The 21657-nt window shown below is 40.8% G+C and overlaps 1 protein-coding gene across 4 annotated transcripts in view; it reads right to left on the reverse strand.

The window, feature by feature from the left end:
* Positions 1-21657, reverse strand: part of TNIP1 (TNFAIP3 interacting protein 1) — a 111527-nt gene that overhangs the window by 16496 nt on the left and 73374 nt on the right. For all 4 annotated transcript variants that reach the window (XM_073621108.1, XM_073621105.1, XM_073621107.1 and 1 more), the window contains 7 exons: positions 20798-20887; positions 17305-17370; positions 13357-13488; positions 12308-12436; positions 9647-9775; positions 3869-3994; positions 2323-2388 (listed from right to left, as the gene is read on the reverse strand). In XM_073621108.1, coding sequence (XP_073477209.1) covers positions 2323-2388; positions 3869-3994; positions 9647-9775; positions 12308-12436; positions 13357-13488; positions 17305-17370; positions 20798-20887 — 738 coding nt within the window. The remainder of the gene's footprint in view (positions 1-2322; positions 2389-3868; positions 3995-9646; positions 9776-12307; positions 12437-13356; positions 13489-17304; positions 17371-20797; positions 20888-21657) is intronic.

Raw genomic sequence — 21657 nt, forward strand, 5'->3', positions numbered from 1 at the left:
TACCACATGACCATCAGAAATAATAACTTCTGCATTCCCTGCAATACTAAGGTGAAATTAGCAGCACGTAGTAAGCAAGTTCACTCCCTTTACACCACAACATAATAGATAATGGTTTTACACATTGTAATTACGTTACAGATCAGAATGAGCAATGTATATTGTAAAGTTAGCATGTATTTTTTGTTAAGTAAAACTTTTATTGAGCATCTATTTATAAGCTCTACAGAAAGAAAGAGCTGATGTGATATGGGTAGAGGTGGTATCTCAGTCCCAAATAGTATGCACACAGCAAAAATTATTTAGCCCATAGGACTTTTAAAGAGTCGAATATTTATAAGCTCTATTTTTCTTTTTACAAAAAGGTGCATTTGGGAAGAGTGCAAGCAACATCTATAGGTAAATCCACACTGTGTGCTAAACATGGATTTAATAGGATTTTGTTACATATGAATTCAATTTCTATTTTGACTTAAAAAGCACTTCACTTCCTATAAAAGCATGAAAAATCTATTTCACATTTAAGCTTTTGACAAACACTCTGGGGCACAGCCTTTACTTAACCAAAGCTGAATGGCAATTAATCTCTATTCATCATAAGTATAATTACAGCTGAGCCCTGTACTGTTTCATTAATGCAGCAAAGATGACGCAGAGACCATGACTCACCGACTCCGCTCTCTGTGTCAATAAATCTTTGTGCTGGGGAGCGTGACCCCTTACTGTGCTGCTAAGACTACTAAATGAATCCGATTATAAATGTAAAGGAGAAATAAGGGATCAGTAAACTTTATAAAATGAGCTGCCTTATAGAAAATAAAATAATACTGTGGTTATTTAAGCAATGGAGTTAATTTTTGCAATATGTGCACATTTTCCCAAGTTTTAAAAAACATTGAAATCCCAACTGGCCTTGTCAGCCCAGCCTGCTGGGCTACAGAACACCTATCTTTCACCCCTATGGCGTCATGCACACTGGGGCTCTCCAAAATGCTTTGCTTCTGGAAGGAGAAAAGCAGCTGCAAAATTGCTCCCATGCTGCATTTAGGTGCGTCAAGTGCTTGGGCATTTATTAAATTTTGTTGTCCAAAATATTAGGCACATTTCAATCCCAACTGTGCCAATTCTGCTTGTTGGCCAAGTCAAAAGCTACAGTGTGATAGGTCTTAACAGATTGTTTTGATGTTTTACTGCCAAGCCTTAGAGCTTGGCACACAGTCTGCTTTAAGAGGCAACACAAAACTCAACTAGCTATGAAGATTATGGGCAGTTAGCATTAGTTACTGTTTAGGGTAAATCCTAGCAAATATTAACGAGTCAGAGGAAAGTTTGGTTCATTCCAACACTAATAAAAATATACTAGGTAATTTCATTGATGTCCCAGAGGGCACAAACATGCCAAATCAGCAGATAATTGGGTTCACAGTTCCAAGTCAGTAAGATGAGGCGAATATTCATTAACTGCTGACACCACCTATAAGTAATGATTTCAGAAGATAAAAACCTGGAATTTTAGAGGAAATGCTAGATAATATAGTATTTAAAGTAGTTGTATAGGAATTAAAAAAACAAAACAAACATATATACTCATCTCTATGCTGCATCAATCACGTGATGCTGCAGCCGTCCCACGTTGGCTCTAAGCCCGAGAACTAAGTGATCACATAACTGCTCACTGGAGCCCGGGGCTGGGCACAGCTGGCTTCTGCTATCAGCCATGCACTGAGAGCCGGAGCCAGCAGTCAATCAGACAGCTAGGTGGATCCCAAGAATATTGTCCTGCTGGAGTAGCTCTGTGATGTAAGCCAACAATGGGCTATAGCCATCTACACGATGCCACTGGGCCACAGGAGCATAAATGTAAGTGAACTCCTGTGACCCACAGAAGAATGACCAAAAAAGCCTTGGCCATACTAGTATTTTAATGCCGCCTGCCTTCCCTAATTTAAGGTGAAAGCATTTCATCTAATCAGTGACTATACTCAAAAATGGTGCAGAATTTAAAGCCCAAATCCAGGTTTTACATGTAAATTGAGTGTAATTTAAAATGAGCTTTTTGATGTAACCTTCAAATGTCTACATACATGCAGTTTTATATGCCAATGACTGTATCTCAAGCACAGTTATGTATATTGATCTTCTGTAGGAACTAGTGTATCAAAAGTGTGGTCAGCCTCCCAGCCAAACACCATCTTGCATTGAGGGAGTGGAACAGTAAAACGCAGTCAACGTGCTGCTCTGTTAAGCAGTAAGCCTGTATTTACCACCAATATCCTGGCAGGTTATGTCTATCTACAGTATATAACAGTTAAACTAGTCTACCTGTTGTCTTGGCAGGTCACGTGAGCAATCTCTCTCCTGTCGCAAGTCCTCCTGGCAAGAGCGTAACTGAAAAGAAAGGTGTACAAGAGGTTTTTACATAATCTTTATTAGCAATGTGTACCATTTGTTTTCTACCCCCAATAGCAAACATTTAAAAAAAGTTTACTAGCAAAATGGTGCCCATTCAATAATAGGAAAATTTGGGGATATAACAAAGAGTGTTAAAGAAGTGTCTTTGTGGCTGAATATGCAGAAGAGGAGTGCGGAGGGTATGACAGCAGGTCATATGTGCAGGAGAGACAATGGGACAGCAATGAGAGACTTAATTTCTTCAGGGGAAGATGGGGGGGGGGGAAGGCTGCTGAACTGCGCCTTACCCCAAGAGCAAAGATTGTGTGCATGGACTCAGTGTGCAATGTCTACAGGGAGGACATGGACAATGTTCAATATGTAATTTGTGTGTGACTGCAGACACCTCTAGAGGAGAAAGAGTTTGCTGGAAGCATACGGGGAAAGACCAATGTGTGTGCGCTGAAGGAGGAATAGAAGGAAAAAAACAACGTGTGTGTGCTGGAGGAGGGATACTGGGGGAGGCATACAGGGAAAGACCAAAGTGTGTGTGCTGGAGGAGGGATGGAGGGAAAGATCAATGTGTTTGCTGGAGGAGGGATATAAGGAAAAGACCAAAGTGTGTGCTGGAGGAGGGATATAAGGAAAAGACCAAAGTGTGTGTGCTGGAGGAGGGATATAAGGAAAAGACCAAAGTGTGTGTGCTGGAGGAGAGATATAAGGAAAAGACCAATGTGTGTGTGCTGGAGGAGGGATACAAGGGGAAAACCAATGAGTGTGTGCTGGAGGAGGAATACAGGGGACAGACCAATGTGTGTATACTGGGGGAGGCATACAGGGAAAGATCAATCTGGGTGTTGGAGGTGTGACGTTACTGGGAAAGGAGCAGAAGAGGCTGATTTGCACAGTGGCAAAGTGAAAGTAGTGAAAGTAGAATTTAGAAATCATATATTATATAGGATGTCTGGGCCAAATACAAAAAATAAACATTTTCAGCGCATCTCTACAATACATTTATCCATGTATTGTCTCTTTAAAAATGCCATAATTTCAGTGAACTCCTCGCCTTCTATATTGAGCTGACAAAGCTGCGCCTGCTGCACTGAAATCCCAAGCAATGTTATCACTCTTTCCTATGTTATCTCGTGCTTAACTACATAACTCCTAACTTTGCAGGGTGAAGAGTGGGAGAGGTGTTCTGTAGCCCAGCACAGTAGAACTGGGGAGGGATGACAACACCATTTGGGATGTCAGTGCAACCATGGCAATGTGATCAGCTCAAACAGAAAATTAGAAATTCACTGGATCTCTGGTAGATCTACGAGTATTGCTCTGTAGGGGCAGTTGACAAGGACATTTTTGAGAGACAAGCAACTAACTGATTAGTTCAGGTGGACTAACCCTTTAAATGGTAACAATGCTTTAGGTGAGTACAGGAGAAACTGTATTTGGCATGTACTGTAGCTATAAGGATCACCTGAGATTTTGCCTGAGCCAATTGTGATTGAAGCTGTTCCAGCTGTTGCTTCAGCTCCTCCTTTTCTTCATTCATACGTTCCCGGTCACTGCGCTCTCTCTTGAAGTCTTCTTCAAAGATGGACACCTGGACACAAAAAGGTAATTGTAAGAACCAAAGATACTTCTGAGATTCGTTTCTTTTATGTTGCTATTGCAGGTCAGAAGATGAAAAGAGGAAACATATGTCACATAACCAGCTCTCCTCGATTTGCGGGGCTCACTCTGCGGCGTTAAGCAAAGACACCTCCTTTGGACACTGTAGACTCCACAATGTGACCCACATTGTATAAATGGGTTGACTATTATGGAGAATGTGTACCAATATTAGCTCCCAGTAAAAATTAGAATTAGAAAACATTACAATTTTAGTTTTGCTTAGAAAATAAGAATTCGAAAAGTATAATAACCCATAGCAACCCGTTTATACAGTTTACTTTATTTTGGTGCAGCTCTTTAGGGAATATCTCCCAAACAGCTTACATCCTTCTCAAAATACAAGTGCATGAGTCAATAAACTATTCAATAGAGTCAATAGAACATTGTTCCGTCTATGGCTGGCCAAGGAATAAAAAAAAAAAGTAAAAACAAAATATTCAAATAAATGGCAAGTGTTTATGATAATCAGTGCTTTAGCAAATTCAATTTGCGTTTGCTTTAAGTCAATATAGTTCCTACCTTGGCATTTGCAAACAATGGATAAAAGAACTCATTGATAAGTTTACTTAGATCAAGCTGTATCTCAGTTACATGTATATTAACATTTTTAAGGGACAGTGCAATCCCTTTAAAGCTAAACAAATATAACATTACCATTGTTGATCTGATTAAAGGTCAACATTCAGATGCAGGCAGATTTTATACCAGCCAAAGAACCTGTCCAAGCATAAAACAAATGTGTGCATTAATGTATTGTGGATAGGATTAGCGACTCTCAAAGTTATCTGCAAATATCAGATTCCACAATCCTGTTAGAGCTTTTGGATTATTTATTTTCACAATAAACACACATCTGTTGTAAAACGAGACCTTTAGTATCTCGTGGAGTGTGTGTCCTATGTTATGGAATATAGAAGGGGGCGGATGAAGCAGGTACATACTGTAGAAGGTGATGGAGTTCATCATTTAGGCTGTAAATATTTGTACATATCTGGTTGTTGAGGATGTAAAGTGCTGTAATTCAGGCATGCTTTGTTTTTCTAAGTTACTAAGTAGTTGGACTAGTTAATTTCCCATTAACTGTGTTCCCATTAACTTAATAGGTGGGTAAAGGTCAAGCTAAATTAGGTCATAGCCATACATGGATCGAAATTCAGCCAGTTCTGCAGGGACTGGCCAAATTTCAATCCATGTATGGGCAGGCTGATTGTACCCAAGTCGATCCATCAATCAACTTGTGTACAACCAGGCTGTTGGATTTTTCTACATGCGATCACTTCCAGCGGCTAATCATTGTATTCTGCCAGCCAGGAAGGCTGGCAGAATACCTGCCACCAGAATACAATAGCGCTGTGGGAGGCATTCCCCCATCAACGCAGTCGGCGCCCGTGCGATGATAGGGGAACTGAGCAATTTTCTTTCTTTACACTTGCAGTAGAAGGAAAGAAAATTGAGTAAGCTATGGCTTGCCTTAGTTCTATCACCAGAGGCGGCCCGTCCATTAAGGGTGCACTGGCGCCGCGTCTCCTATCCATCGCCGCCACCCCCCATATTCATGCGTCCGGCCCCTTTCAGGATGCCGGGCTAATGAATTCCAATGCAGAGTGGGTGGTTTTTTTTAAGCACTGATTATAGCCAGAGGCTCTAATAGGCTTCAAAATAGGGTGGGCTCGGGGCACTGAGAATGCGTTTGGAGCCCACCCAGGTGTGTGAGAATAGGGAATGAATATTCCCCATTCTCACACTGAATCGCCTCTCCGCCAATCAGGAAGCGCGGGTCTGAGACCCGTTTCCCGATTGGCCAAAAGGAGAAGCGATGATTGACTGCCAAGGAGGAGGGAGGAGACGGATGCCGCCAAGCAGGGGAAGTTAAAGCTGCTCGTGATGCCCGCAGCGGAGAGCTGGGGAAGCTGTCCATGATTGCCCACCATGGATAGGGTAAGTGCACCGACCGGCTGCCTGCCCCGACCTGGGGGGTGGCAGGTGCACCGTGTGCCGCCCCCCCCAAAAAAAAAAAATTACCAGCTGCCACTGTCTATCACACAACCACACCTTGCCATCTCTGCCAAGGTGACCATGCGCCTCTTATACAATCCAGTGTGGCTTCTGGGAAAAAATGTCTTAAAATGTACTTTATTGTATTGATGATTACAGCACTACATTAGATTGTGCCTGGAGTTCAGCTTTAATGGCAATCAGGTTATTACGTGCTTCACTAGGAAGCTCAGACATCAAAGATGTACTACTTTTTCTACGCTTGTCATTGGCTCCCATTAAACACATTTATCTTACAAAATGGCCACATAATTCAAGTGCCAGAAACAAATAGCGAGCTTGACTAAAGACTTGACGATCGAAGTACTTGGAGTAAACACATCAGTCAATATCAAACAGAACACACATGAAACTTCCTTGGCCAGACTGACTATTTCATTCACAGACGCTGGAAAATGACTGGACCTGAAGAACAGCAGATGTGACTTTTTAAAGCTGAACTCTGGGAAACGTGTCAAAGAAAAACCCTTGTAGTGGTCATCTCTGAACTGCAAGGGTTAAAGGTTTGTTTAGTCTAGGGGTGCACAGATCAGGAGAAATCCCCTACTTCTAGATCTAGCAGGCTCCCTGGATCGGTGCAAGCATTCTCTCTAAGGTGCTTCAGGCTGCTGTTGTATGCGCACCTCCCCGTACAACGCAGGGTTAATAGCCACGCATTGCACGTGATGACACCAAGGCCCCACCCACAGACTGTGACTTCAGAGAGTAGAGGACAGCACCAGAGCAAGGAGTCAGGGAAGTAATCCTGCCTGTTCAGCTCCACCTAGACTAAAGCTGGCCATACATGGATAGAAAATCGTTTAAAAAAAAAACAAAAAAAACTTTCATTTTTTTTTTTAAAGCTCTGTCGAAAGACTGTGTGTGTTAATGCCATCATTGTATCAAATTGTTTTCCACACTTGTCGACATATTATAGATCGTTAACGACAAACATAGTACTTTTTTTGTCGATCAATGCACATGTGCTGTACGTTTTTTCAAACTATTTACAAGTCGATTTCCCTACTAATGTTTAGAAAATGGTTTGATTACGCAACAAAATTCTGATACAATGGATCTTTCTTTTGGCATAAAACTTTGCATTTTGAGAATCGAAATACACCCACTAACGTTTCTAAAGTTGAACGATCGGGCCGCCGATACCGAGCATTTGCACGAGCACTTGTACTCATTCAAATGCTCCCGATGCTTGATCCGATACCTGGGAGTGAAGAGGCGCTCCTGGAAGTCAGTGGGTGGAGAGGGAGTCCTCATCAGGCTGACAGCAGGGGACAGCATTTTGGCATCTAGATGTGATGAAGATGACTTGTTGAAGTTCAAGCCAATCATCAAAATGCAGAAGAAAAGGGATTTAAGTGACTTTGAATGTGGCATGGTTGTTGGTGCCAGACAGGCTGGTCTGAGCATTTCAAAAACTGCTGATCTACTGGGTTTTTATGCACAACCATCTCTAGGGTTTAGAGGACAATGGTCCGAAAAAGAGAAAATATCCAGTGAGCGGCAGCTGTGTGGATGAAAATGCCTTGCTGAAGTCAGAGGTCAGAGGAGAATGGGCAGACTGGTTCAAGATGATAGAAAGGCAACAGTAACTCAAATAACCACTTGTTACAACCAAGGTATGTAGAATACCATCTCTGAATGCACAACAGGTTGGGTTGCAGCCCAACATAAACAGATGGGCTACAGCAGCAGAACACCACACCAGGTGCCACTCCTGTCAGCTAAGAACAGGAAACTGAGGCTACAATTCACACAGGCTCACCAAAATTGGACAATAGAAGATTGGAAAAATGTTGCCTGGTCTGATGAGTCTTGATTTCAGCTGCAACATTCAGATGATTGGATCAGAATTTGGCATAAACAACATCAAAGCATGGATCCATCCTGTCTTGTATCAACGGTTCAGTCTAGTGGTGTAATGGTGTGGGGGATATTTTCTTGCCACACTTTGGGCCCCTTAGTACCAATTGAGCATTGTTTAAATGCCACGGCCTACCTGAGTATTGTTGCTGACCATGTCCATCCCTTTATGACTACAGAGTACCCGTCTTCTGATGGCTACTTCCAGCAAGATAATGCACCATGTCACAAAGCTGAAATCATCTCAAACCGGTTTCTTGAACATGACAACGAGTTCCCTGTACTCCAATGGCCTCCACAGTCACCAGATCTCAATCTGATACAACACCTTGTTGAATCTATGCCATGAAGAATTAAGGTAGTTCTGAAGGCAAAAGGGGTCCAACTTGGTACTAGCGAGATGTACCTAATAAAGTGGCCGGTGAGTGTATACTGAATTATGCCAAAAAGAAAGTAAGTATCTCCTGCCGATGAGCTTCCTTGCCTTAGTCAGGGCTTAGTTTGAGCTACAGCTAGGGCCAGGATTGGCTGAAATGGTCGAGCAGGAGTTATTTTCTTTTTATAATTATTATACAGGATTCATATAGCGCCAACAGTTTACGCAGCACTTTACAATGTAGAGGGGGACAGTACAATTACAGTACAGTTCAATACAGATAGAATAGGAAGGCCCTACTCATGGAGCTTACAATCGAAAGGTAGGAGGTGGTACAAAAGGTAATAACTGTGGGGGGATAATCTGATGGAGGTGACTTGGGTACAGTTCTTAGGTGGAGGTGGGGTAGGCTTCCCTGAATAAGTGAGTTTTCAGGGATTGCCTAAAGGCGGATAGGGTAGGAGCTAACCAGACATACTGGGGTAGGGAGATCAAAAGGATGGTAGAGGCTCTGGAGAAGTCCTGTAGGCGAGCATGGGAGGAGGTAACAAGGGAGCTAGAGAACAGGAGGTCCTGGGAGGAGCGGAGGTGATATTGGGTGATATCTGCAGATGAGGTTGGTGATGTAGCTGGGCGGCGATGTTGTGTATGGCCTTGTATGTTGTGGTTAGTATTTTTAATTTTATATGGTGGGGTAGGGGAAGCCAGTGAAGGGTTTGGCAGAGTGGAGCAGCAGTCACCGATCAGTTAGTAAGATGTATTAATCTAGCAGCAGCATTCATAATAGACTCGGATCGGATCTCATGGGTGTTCCAATCATTGCAATCCGATTTCTGTGCGAGTTCGCAGTATGCACATTATTAAAAAAATATAATTTATAAATATTATACAATTATAAAAGAAAAAACCCCAAAAGGCAAAAATGAGAGGGGTGACAACAACAGCTGCATGCAGATCAGCTTCATAAAACTGGTTGCCACAACCGTAACCAGCTATGCGGAATATTACAGGACTGCAGATTAGGTGAGTGTTAATGGGCTTTGGAAGTTTTAATTTAAATAATCTCACCCTGGTTGTCTATAAGGTATTGGGAGAAGGGGGGAGTAGGAGTCTTTTTTTTTTTTTTTTATATGGTCACAGTTGGGATTTAAGCAACAATAAGCAACAAAGTGACCTGAAAATAGTGATGATAGAAGTTGAATTTCAAGGATTCAATGTTGCCGGCCATGAATGCAGCTCAAAACATACAGTGTCAGCAGCAATACCGATCAAATCTATTATTATATGTACCTGTTGCTTGAGGAGGTCATTCTGGGTTAGGAGTTCCTGGCGTTGCAGAAACAAAGTGTCCTCTCCAGAGGCAATGATTGAGGGTGAAGGAGGACCCAAGTCACGAAGTTTCAGCACTTCCTCAAGGGCCTAAAAACAGCATATAAACGTTTTCAGAACATTCACTTGCAATAGGAGTTATTTTGGTTTATACAATGAGCAGGGTAAAATACAATATAAACTGTACAAAATTCAATAACCCCCAAACAACTAGCTGAAAATAAACTTTCACTAATTGCAGTAAACTGATGCCAGAATAGACTGCTCTATGCACTGCACAGCCGTGGCCAAAAGTTTTGAGAATGCCACAAATATAAATTTTCACAAAGTCTGCTACCTCAGCTTTTTATGATGGCAATTTGCATATACTCCAGAAGGTCGACGAAGAGTTATTAGATGAATTGCAAAGTCCCTCTTTGCCATGAAAATTAACTTAATCCCATAAAAAAACATTTCCATTACACTTGTGAAGAAGGCTTCAGGGAGCCCAAAAAGGTCCAGCAAGCGCCAGGACTGTCTCCTACAGTTGATTCAGCTGCGGGATCGGGGCACCACCAGTGCAGAGCTTGCTCAGGAATGGCAGCAGGCAGGTGTGAGTGCATCTGAATGCACAGTGAGGTGAAGACTTTTGGAGGATGGCTTGGTGTCAAGAAGGGCAGCAAAGAAGACACTTCTCTCCATTAAAAACATCAGAGACAGACTGATATTCTGCAAAAGTTACAGGGATTGGACTGCTGAGGAATAGGATAAAGTCATTTTCTCTGATGAATCCCCTTTGATTCCAAGAGCCCAAGGCGACCCCTGTGAAGCAATATAAGCGGCGCTAAATGACAGTGATCACCATCCAAAACAGGATTCTAGTGCATCTATCTATACCCAAAATAATAAAAAAATAAAATAAAATAAAAATATGAAAATTATTGCATGTGGTAATCTGTATAAACAATTTTCAGTATACAGTAAACCTAACAGTGTATATTAAAGTGTATCATACACCCAGTAATATCAATTGGCAAATAAATCAAAAGTGAAATCAGGCAGTATAGTCCATATGAAGTCCATAGACTTGGACTTCATATGGACTATACTGCCTGATTTCACTTTTGATTTATTTGCCAATTGATATTACTGGGTGTATGATACACTTTAATATACACTGTTAGGTTTACTGTATACTGAAAATTGTTTATACAGATTACCACATGCAATAATTTTCATATTTTTATTTTATTTTATTTTTTTATTATTTTGGGTATAGATAGATGCACTAGAATCCTGTTTTGGATGGTGATCACTGTCATTTAGCGCCGCTTATATTGCTTCACAGGGGTCGCCTTGGGCTCTTGGAATCAATAGGAAGTTTTTTGCACTGATTATTTAATAAGTGGCAGCTTTGGTTTTATCTTATTTTATTTCATTTATGAGTTCATTTCACACAGGTGTTTCATACACAGTGTCAGTTTACACCTTTCATAGGGGGTCACACCCCTTCATCTGGCATCGAGCGCAGTGGTGAGAACTCAAGAAGGGCGCGTTGGTTCGAGTTTTCAATTTTTGACAATCCCCTTTGATTGTTTGGGGTATCCAGAAAAAAATCCCTTTCCAGAGAAGAAAATGTGAGCACTATCATCAGTCTGATATCATGCGAACAGTAAAGCATCCTGAGACCATTCATGTGTGGGATTGCTTCTCAGCCAAGAGAGTGGGCTCACTCACAATTTTGCCTAAGAACACAACCATGAATAAAGAATGGTACAAAAACATCCTCCAAGAGCAACCTCTCCCAACCATCCAAGAACAGTTTTGGTGATGAACAATGCCTTTTTCAGCATGATGGAGCACCTTGCTATAAGGTAAAAGTGATAACTAAGTGGCATCGGGAACAAAACATTGAAATTTTGGCTCCATGGCCAGGAAACTCCCCAGACCTTAATCCCATTGAGAACTTGTGGTCAATCCTCAGGAAGCGGGTGAACGGGAAAAAAAAAAGAACCACGAATTCCAACAAACATGGCAGCCCATTCTTGCATTGATTATGCAAGAATGGGCTGCCATGGGTCAGGATGTAGCCCAGAAGTTGATTTACAGCATACCAGGGCCAACTGCAAAGATCTTGAAAAAGAAGGGTCAACACTTCAAATATTGACTCTTTGCATAAACTTAATGTAATTGTCAATAAAAGCCTTTGATGCTTATGAAATTCTTGTAATTATACTTCAGTATACCATAGTAACATCTCACAAAAATAACTAAAAACCCCGAAGCAGCAGACTTTGTAAAAATTATTACTTGTGTCATTCTCAAAACTTGGGCCACGGCTGCATTACTGACTAAGCCTGATCATGATATTTAGACATGTTTATGAATGATTTATAAGAAGAAGATATTGTGCAAATATTAAAAAGGTTTTTTTATAGTTTTGGATAGTACGGGGAGCAGAGTTAGTACAGCTGTCAGGTTTTTACTGCCGCGAAGATTGTGTTAAAAAAAAATTGTGCATGGGCTGCCTTAACGCAGAGCATGTTAACACATGAAATGCTGCACATTAACAAAGTGTGCGGTAACAAAACACAGTCCATTGGACCAGTGTGAATGGGCCATTGGTGTCTATGGTTAGTTTACTTTATTCAGCCGGCTGATCTCCCGTTCTTGGTACTCTCGCTGCTTGGTGGTGGAGCTCAGCTGGTCATGGAGAAACTTATTCTTTTGCTTCAGATCCCTTATGTCAGATTCCAGTTTCTGGATTTGTGACTGTGAACAGAGAAAAACAGTACCTTAGATTTATTGCATAAAAGAAAAAAAATAATACCTTTCCAAAAATGTGGACTGGTCATCAGATCACAATGTCATTCTGGTTCAGGGAGTGATCTGAGCTTTGTGGTGTCCTTCATAATATGTAGGTGCTATATAAAGGACTAACATAAATAAAAGGATTGTGGTTTTGGCTCAGGAATTGCCATGCAAGTCATTCCACACACCACAAGCCTCCTCTGAATTAACTTCTGCTTAGATGGGATTAGTAGAATGGACATAGGAGGTTGCTTGTAAAATCTTGGGTCATATACAAGCCTATACACTCACAATGCTAATATGTAACAGATGCAATCACTGGTTGTTATAATTTGGTAGCGTACACCAAACACAAAAGTCACTGCAAACATACGTTTTAGGTACATAGTGAAGGAGTTGCTGGTGACACAATTCCTTAACAGACTTCTATTTCAGAAATAAATAGGAAAGCATCTCATTACTTCTACATTGGAAATTAGCTGTGTTCCCTCCTCTGAGTCTTTAGCCATGGCTTGGAAGACAGTCAGTACCATCTGAATGAATATATATATATATATATATATATATATATATATATATATATATATATATATATATATATATACACATATACATACACACATATACACATATACACACACACATACACATACATACATACGAATGTGTGTTTGATCTTAGGGGTGCCCACACCTAGGATGACAGTAATGCAATATAGATGCAATGGCACAATCAACAGCAGCTGTTACATAAGGGTATTCATATGCCAATGAGCACAGGGCCCCGCTTGTGAAGGTTCAACAGAAAACAGCAAAGGGAAATGTTAGGCGCTTGTATTGAAATAATTCATGAATAATCCAGAAATTATTTTAGGTTTTTACCTCTTTCTCCTCCAATTTGTCCCTAGCAAGAAGGAGCTTGCGGTCAAAATCTCTCTGCTTGCGGTCTCTTTCTGCTTCCTGTTCAGTCTCATTCTTGGTGGCTTGAGACAATTTCTGACGCAGGGATGTGATCTGTAGTGACCAGCATAAGAACAATATAGTGAGAATAGGACAATAATCTTTAACAAGGTTTTTCAAGCGCCTGTCCAACTTTAAAGAACAATCATCCAGACTATATTATATATAAGGAAAAAAAAAAAAAAAAAAGAAGAAGAGTAATTGTCAACAATTGTTATATCACAAATCACAACGACTGCTATTCGTTTTCAATCCTTGGTTTCTCAGACTTCTGTAAGGTGTACGTGAGCACAATAAGGCTTTATGGAACATTTTGTTATTTTGTACATTTTTTCAATACATTTTGAGTGCAGCAATTCTTCGTGGAAGCATTTCTTTATATGGCCTTTGGGATGGCCTGATTGCACTGCACCTCTAAACCCTCTGATATGCTATTCACCTGATTTCCTTAATACAGTGCATCTGGAAAGTATTCACAGCGCTTCACTTTTTCAACATTTTGTTATGTTATAGCCTTATTCCAAAATGGATTAAATTCATTATTTTCCTCAAAATTCTACATACTCCATAATGACAACAGTAAAGAAGTTTGTTTGAAATCTGTGCAAATTTTTTAAAAATAAAAAGGGAAAAAATCCTATGTACATAAGTATTCACAGCCTTTGCTCAATACTTTGTTGAAGCACCTTTTGGCACCAATTACAGCCTCAAGTCTTTTTGAGCATGATGCAACAAGCTTGGCACACCTATTTTTGGGCAGTTTCTCCCATTCTTCTTTGCAGGACCTCTCAAGCTCCTTCAGGTTGTATGGGAAGCGTCGGTACACAGCCATTTTCAGATCTCTCCAGAGATGTTTAAACCGGGTTCAAGTCTGGGCTCTGGCTGGGCAAGAATTTTGTTTCTCATGGTCTGAGAGCCCTTCAGGTGCCTTTTGGCAAACTCCAGGTGGTCTGTCATGTGCTTTTTACTAAGGAGTTTCTTCCGTCAGGCCACTCTACCATACAGGCCTGATTGGTGGAATGTTGCAGAGATGGTTGTTCTTCTGGAAGGTTCTCCTCTTTCCATAGAGAAATTCTGGAGTTCTGTCAGAGTGACCATCTGGTTCTTGGTCATCTCCCTGACTAAGGCCTTGCTCCCCCGAACACTCAGTTTCGCCGGGTGGCCCGCTCTAGGATTTGTACTGGTGGCTCCAAACTTCTTCCATTTACAGATGATGGAGGCCACTGTGCTCATTGGGACCTTCAATGTTGCAGAAATGTTTCTGTACCCTTCCCCAGATCTGTGCCTGAATACAATCCTGTCTCAGAGGTCTACAGACAATTCCTTGGACTTCATGGCTTGGTTTGTGCTCTGACATGCACGGTTAACTGTGGGCCCTATTATAGACAGATGTGTGCCTTTCCAGATCATGACCAATCAACTGAATTTACCAAAGGTGGACTCCAATCAAGTTGTAGTAACATCTCGAGGATAATCAGTGGAAACAGGATGCACCTGAGCTCAATTTTAAGTGCCATGGCAATGCCTGTGAATACTTATGTACATGCAAGTTTTTTATCATTAATAAATTTGCAAAGATTTTAAACAACCTTTTTTCACGTTGTCATTATGAGGTATTGTTTGTAGAATTTTGAGGAAAATAATGAATTTAATCCATTTTGGAATAAGGGTGTAACATAACAAAATGTGGAAAAAGTGAAGCGCTGTGAATACTTTCTGGATGCACTGTATATATATATATATATATTTCTTTCCTTCTATATTTAGTCTCTATTCGCTGTAGCCATATGGATCATACTTTCTAATTGGCCTCCAAGCTTTACTCCAGCCATTCTCAGATGGGGTTTTTGTAACAGAGGATTCCTTGAACAGTTGTCAATTGACCCCCCCCCCCCCCCCCCCATTTGATGATGCCTGAAAAGTTCTTGGGTCACACACACCACATGGAAGTGCCAGAAACATGATGCCAATTATCTTTTGGTTGTCTGTAAGGATGTCTTTCTGACTACCACTGTAAGGGGCCTTCTTCCACATAATCCCCAATGAAATGGTGCATTATTTCCACTGACTACCAACATAAGAGTCATTCTTCCTCTAACTGAAGATAGATGTAAGGGTGTACCCCTCTCACTGAGCATAATGTACAAGGTCACTTTTCCACTGATGTAGATGTAAGGGGGTACCCCTCTTACTAAACATAATTTAAGTTACACTTTTTCTGACCACCAATGTAAAAGGCAACACACCTCTGACTGAACATAGTTGTAAGGGTGTACCTGTGGGCAGGTTGCCTACAAATGGGGATTTTGCTACAGCAAGTGAGTTAACCTGCCCAGACAGGGAGGGGGTTATCTAGCATTGGGCTCCTTTCCCGCACTTTTTGGGCCCCGCCTTCCCACCCTGTGATATAAAAAGAGGGGGAAGGCCAGGTTCAAGGCCGTCCCATTCCTGCTCTTGGTCACAACAGACATGCGATACTAAGAAGGGATTGCTGCACCCAGTAGTCCTTCGGAACACTGGAAGATCAGAGGACTGTCAAGCCTTGGAGTATGCCAGTAATAGACTATGACCTACTAAGGTATGCCTAGGCAGTTCAGTTCAGATAGTTATGGATGTGATAGCATTGCACTGAAATGTATTGTTTGGACTTTGCCAGAAATCTTCAGTAAAGTTCTTAAACTGTTTCTAAGCCTGGTCGGAAACTATTTACGGGGTGCATCGTAGACTATGGCCTATCAAAAGAACTGGGTCTGTAACACACAATGGTATATGAAGCAAGGCTACTATGAAAGGACAAGTGGAAGGAGGAAAGCAGTTGCTATGGGTAACCCATAACTAGTACAAGGTACATTGCTACCAGTCATGAAGGATGGTACCTGGCAAAGGTGACAGGTCCTCCGGTAGCAAGGGGGTCAGTGATCTGGCTCCTTCCCTAGCGGTGGTTCCACCAAAGTACCGAACCTGCAGTAAGGAGACCTTCTGTGCCTGGCGGTATTGTACGAGAGTGAAAGCGTTAGGCGAGAGCAAGCATGAGGTCCATACTAAGTGCTCAGCGGGAACGCATTCTATCACTGGGAGTGAGGTGGCAGAGGTACGCTGGACTGGTAGAGTGGTGACAAGCTCAGCAGTGTCCCTCCCAAATGCAACAAGGAAGGTGTGTAGTGACATGGGACAGAAAGAATCTGCACTTTTAGTACTGTACACAGTGTACGGCTCATCTCAAAGTCAGGGAAATGCCATGATGTTTGACTTTCACAAAAATAGAGCCCTGCCTGGTCCCAGGCATTGATGTGTGCAAGCATGAAAAGGTACCCCCACGTGCAGGGCGAGTAGGTCCGGCCCACATTCCTATCTCACTGAATATAATGTACAAGTTCCCTATTCTACTGACTTCCAATATAAAGAAATACCTCTCTCACTGGCCACAAGGTAAGTGGACCCTTCCTTGAAAACCAATGTAGCAGGGCATTTATCTACTGACCATCAATATATCGGAGTCTGTTTGCATTTCTCTTCTTGCTGTTATAATTTTCTGATTATAGCTGCAATTTATTTTATCCTATAGAGGGGGGAATTGTTAAAAAACGATTCACCTTGGGTGTCACATACTCTAAGTCACCTCTTTGTTTTTCTTGTATTTATTAAATGGTTTTCATTCATTGCATTGATAATGACCAAGAAACCTGAGACGGCTGTATGAAGTTTGAAATAAACAGCTGTGTAATATTAGACTGTATCTATGCTCATCATTAGTAGATTAAACTTAGAAACAAAGATGTATTAATCTTGGTCACAATTACCTTCCTACAGATTAGTTAACCATTAGGTTACATAGGAAATAGCATCACCATAACTTTAATGCCAAAGTACCTTCTCTTCATATTGCATCTTCATAGAACGGAACTGCTGATCCCATTGCTTATTTACTTCCAAGAGCTGTAAGAAACATTCAACAAGTAAGACTACATCAAGCAAGTTTAAATTTAATTTAACTAATGAAGGACAAAGTCTAGGTCACTCATTAGATGTTATGAAGGTCATTCATCAGATCTGATGAGGCTGTAATCTCTGGTTTTCAAGGGAAAAAAATATCACACTGAGTTTGAGGCTTCCTTGTAACAGTCATACATATGTGGTGCAAGTGATCCCAACCATTTAATACAGGTTGGACATTTTTGGCCAAACCACAATAACTCTGTACTGCTTTAATGTTCATAAACATCCAGTTCAGTTGTAGTACATGTGCAAAATATTTTTGACCATGATTCATTACAAGAACACACAAACCTAACTTTCGTAAAGTTGTCCTTTAAATGACTAACCCATTGAAGGTTTTATTCGCACCAGTTTACAATCCTGGCAGATGCATTTTCTGTTGTTCAGAACTGCACTGTTACCACTGGAAACTCCCCTGGCCTATCCCAAAATCTTTTGCATACAGTATGTCCAGATAAATCCAATTCCATGGGAATGGGTCACATGACAGATGGCCTCTTTATAGGAATGATAGAGATTTAGTCTATACATGGGCAGAAGACTTCAGGACTGGCTGGGAAAGTTTCCAGGGGCAGTGGTGTGTCCAATGTGTAAATCTATTAGTATTGTGGACTCTTGTGCTACAGTCTTATACCAATTTGTATGAAAGTATGGTTATCCTTTCAGAGAGTCACACAGCCACCAGGGCACTATAGAGTGGGTGGGAATAGAGCCATGCCACATGAGAAAATTGTAGCAGAGATTTGTTATGACTACATATCTTTTTAAAGTAAAAAAAAAATGCGGAGGACATCCCCTGTTGATGTTCAAATGCGTTGGTTGGGGTTTTCATTGATACCATTTCCGCCATTTGGATCACGCGCCAGGTGGCACTTCCTAGTTTTACAGGCAATTTACATTTTACATATTGTGAGTGCATTGGTTTTATATCTTTTATCCTAATAAGCAATATTTCACTACGGAAAGTTTTTCTCTATTGTTCTCTGTGCCTATTATGTATGCTTGACACATGAGTACTTGGAGCTACTTGAGTAAAAGTGTTGGAGGATTTTGAGATCCTTGGAACCATCTATACCTTTTTTTTCACAAGAAAAACCATCCACGCCTGAATATACCAGGCGCATATTAGACTTTCTTGTTTATGCAAGTCAGGGGATCACCTTAAAGCGAGCACTTACATATGGACACAGAGTATTATGGACACGGAGTATATACTTGTATGCACCCGTTTTGGACTCAGGAAATAGCAGGCAACACTGAGCACTTGATGTGCGGACATATTTGTTTTTTAGACTTGTGTTTGCACCATGTTTTTTAACATGGTTTTGTTTAGCACAAATTGTGTATACTTTGGGTGGATAGCACTGTACCTTTTATAGGTTTTTTTGTATATACAGTTGTGCTCATAAGTTTACATACCCTGGCAGAAATGATGATTTCTTGGCCATTTTTCAGAGAATCTGAATGATAACACAAAAACTTTTCTTTCACTCACAGTTAGTGTTTGGCTGAAGCCATTTATTATCAATCAACTGTGTTTACTCTTTTTAAATCATAATCACTACAGAAACTACCCAAATGACCCTAATCAAAAGTTTACATACCCCAGTTCTTAATATCGTGTATTGCCTCCTTTAACGTCAATGACAGCTTGAAGTCTTTTGTTGTATTTGTGGATGAGGCTCTTGATCTTTTCAGATGGTAAAGCTGCCCATTCATTTTGGCAAAAAGCCTCCAGTTCCTGTAAATACTTGGGCTGTCTTGCAGGAACTGCACGTTTGAGATCCCCTCAGAGTGGCTCAATGATATTGAGGTCAGGAGACTGAGATGGCCACTCCAGAACCTTCACTTTATTCTACTGTAGCCAATGACAGGTCGACTTGACCTTGTGTTTTGGATCATTGTCATGTTGCAATGTCCAAGTACCTCCTATGCACAGCTTCCTGGCTGATGAATGCTAATGTTCCTCCAGTATTTTTTGATAACATACTGCATTCATCTTGCCAGCAATTTTGACCAAATTTCCTGTGCCTTTGTAGCTCACACATCCCCAAAACATCAGCGATCCACCTCTGTGTTTCACAGTAGGAATGGTGTACCTTTCATCATAGGCCTTATTGACTCCTCTCCAAATGAAGTGTTAAATTTTGGTCTCATCACTCCAAATGACTTTGTGCCAGAAGGTTTGAGGCTTGTCTCTGTGCTGTTTGGCGTATTGTAAGCGGGATACTTTGTGGCATTTGCATAGTAATGGCTTTCTTCTGGCGACTCGACCATGCAGCCCATCTTTCTTCAAGTGCCTCCTTATTGTGCATCTTAAAACAGACACATCGCATGTTTTCAGAGAGTCCTGTATTTCACCTGAAGTTATTTGTGGGTTTTTCTTTGCATCCTGAACAATTTTCCTGGAAGTTGTGGCTGAAATTTTAGTTAGTCTACCTGAACGTGGCTTGGTTTAAACAGAACCCCTCATTTTCCACTTCTTGATTAAAGTTTGAACACTGCTGATTGACATTCTCAATTCCTTGAATATCTAATTATATCTCTTTCCTGTTTTATCCAGTTAAACTACCTTTTCCCGCAGGACCTTTGACAATTCTTTTGCTTTCCCCATGACTCAGAATCCAGAAACGTCAGTGCAGCACTGGATGAAAGATGCAAGGGTCTGTCAGGAGTCCAGAAACTCATTGACCTTTTATGCACACAGACCAATTACAAGCAAACAGATCACAGGTGAGGACGGTTACCTTTAATAGCCATTCAAACCCCTTTGTGTCAACTTGTGTGCATGTTATCAGGTCAAAATCACCAGGGTATGTAAACTTTTGATCAGGGTCATTTGGGTAGTTTCTGTTGTGATTATGATTTAAAGAGAGTAAACACAGTTGATTGATCATAAATGGCTTCAGCCAAACACTAACTATGAGTGAAAGAAAAAAGTGTTTGTGTTATCATTCATATTCTCTGAAAAATGGCCAAGAAATCATAAATTCTGCCAGGGTATGTAAACTTATGAGCACAACTGTACATATGTTTTTGGCCTATGTTTTTCAGCAATTTGTTGATGGAAACAGTGATGTTCTTCAATGAAGCTACAAATCATTAGTATGTTAAGGTCAACAGCAGCTGCACTGGACAATATGAACAGCTATTGCAGTTGACAAATTTGTACCTAGCTCCAACTCATGCAACATCTGGGCTACAAATAACTGCAATCACTGCAACACAGTCTTCTCACTGACCACAATTCAATCTTTCCCTAGCAGCAGGTATGCTAAGGAAGTCACTTGTGAGACAAGATACCAATTGATGTACAATAACCCGACCATGAAGCAGAAACCAATAAATCTATAATTTGTACTCTCACCTCTGTCCTCTGATGTTCCAGAATTTTCACCTTCTTTAACAACGCTCCACTTTGGTCTTTATTTGTAGGCTTTTCAACCGATTTGGCTGCCTGGAAGAACAAGTGAAAAGTTTGAGATACACAAACTTTTTTCTCAAAATATGTCAGGAAAATTACTTTATACAGCTTTGAATTAATAATTATGGTTAGTAAAGAATAGTTTGGGCAGTTGTAGACATGGCCCCTGACATTGTATAGAGCAAACCTGCAAAACGATTACTGATATTACTTACAGAAAAAGGAATACACTTGAAAGAAGTGTAATAGTGGATATACAAAATTAAATTAAATTGCGGATATATACAATCTGATGTAATATGAACTAATTTATCTGGGCATAAGTGCCTGCTAGTATATTTGATGGCCAGAAAACCCTCCTGTGTTGCCCCTTCTTAACCTAATCTTACTCTGTTACTTAGGGATGCCCACCATCCCTTTCTCATCAGAGTGCCTTATTATTCACAAAAGCAATCTCACTGTACAGGAAAAAAATAATTGGAATCTTGCTTTAAAGTTTGTCTAAAAGTTATTTATTTTTTTTTTTTTTTATGGTTTGATCAAATAGGGTAGGTTAACACTCCTATCATTTTTTTTTTTCCGTCGCTTGTGTCCCCTTGGGGGGAATTTTTTTATTTCCTCTCCCGGCAACACAACAGGAAGTAAGAAGGAACCTCTCTGAAGGGAGGAGAAATTTCCTTCTGGTTGCCACTGAAACAAGTTTCCCAAGATTTCCCCTTTATTACTTTTCAGATGGCAACCATAAATTGTTGGATTTTCCATGAATTTCATTTCCCAGTGACAATGATCACCAGGATAAATAG

Source organism: Aquarana catesbeiana, linkage group LG03 (genome assembly GCF_042186555.1).
Source record: "Aquarana catesbeiana isolate 2022-GZ linkage group LG03, ASM4218655v1, whole genome shotgun sequence".
Classification (NCBI taxonomy): Eukaryota; Metazoa; Chordata; class Amphibia; order Anura; family Ranidae; genus Aquarana; species Aquarana catesbeiana.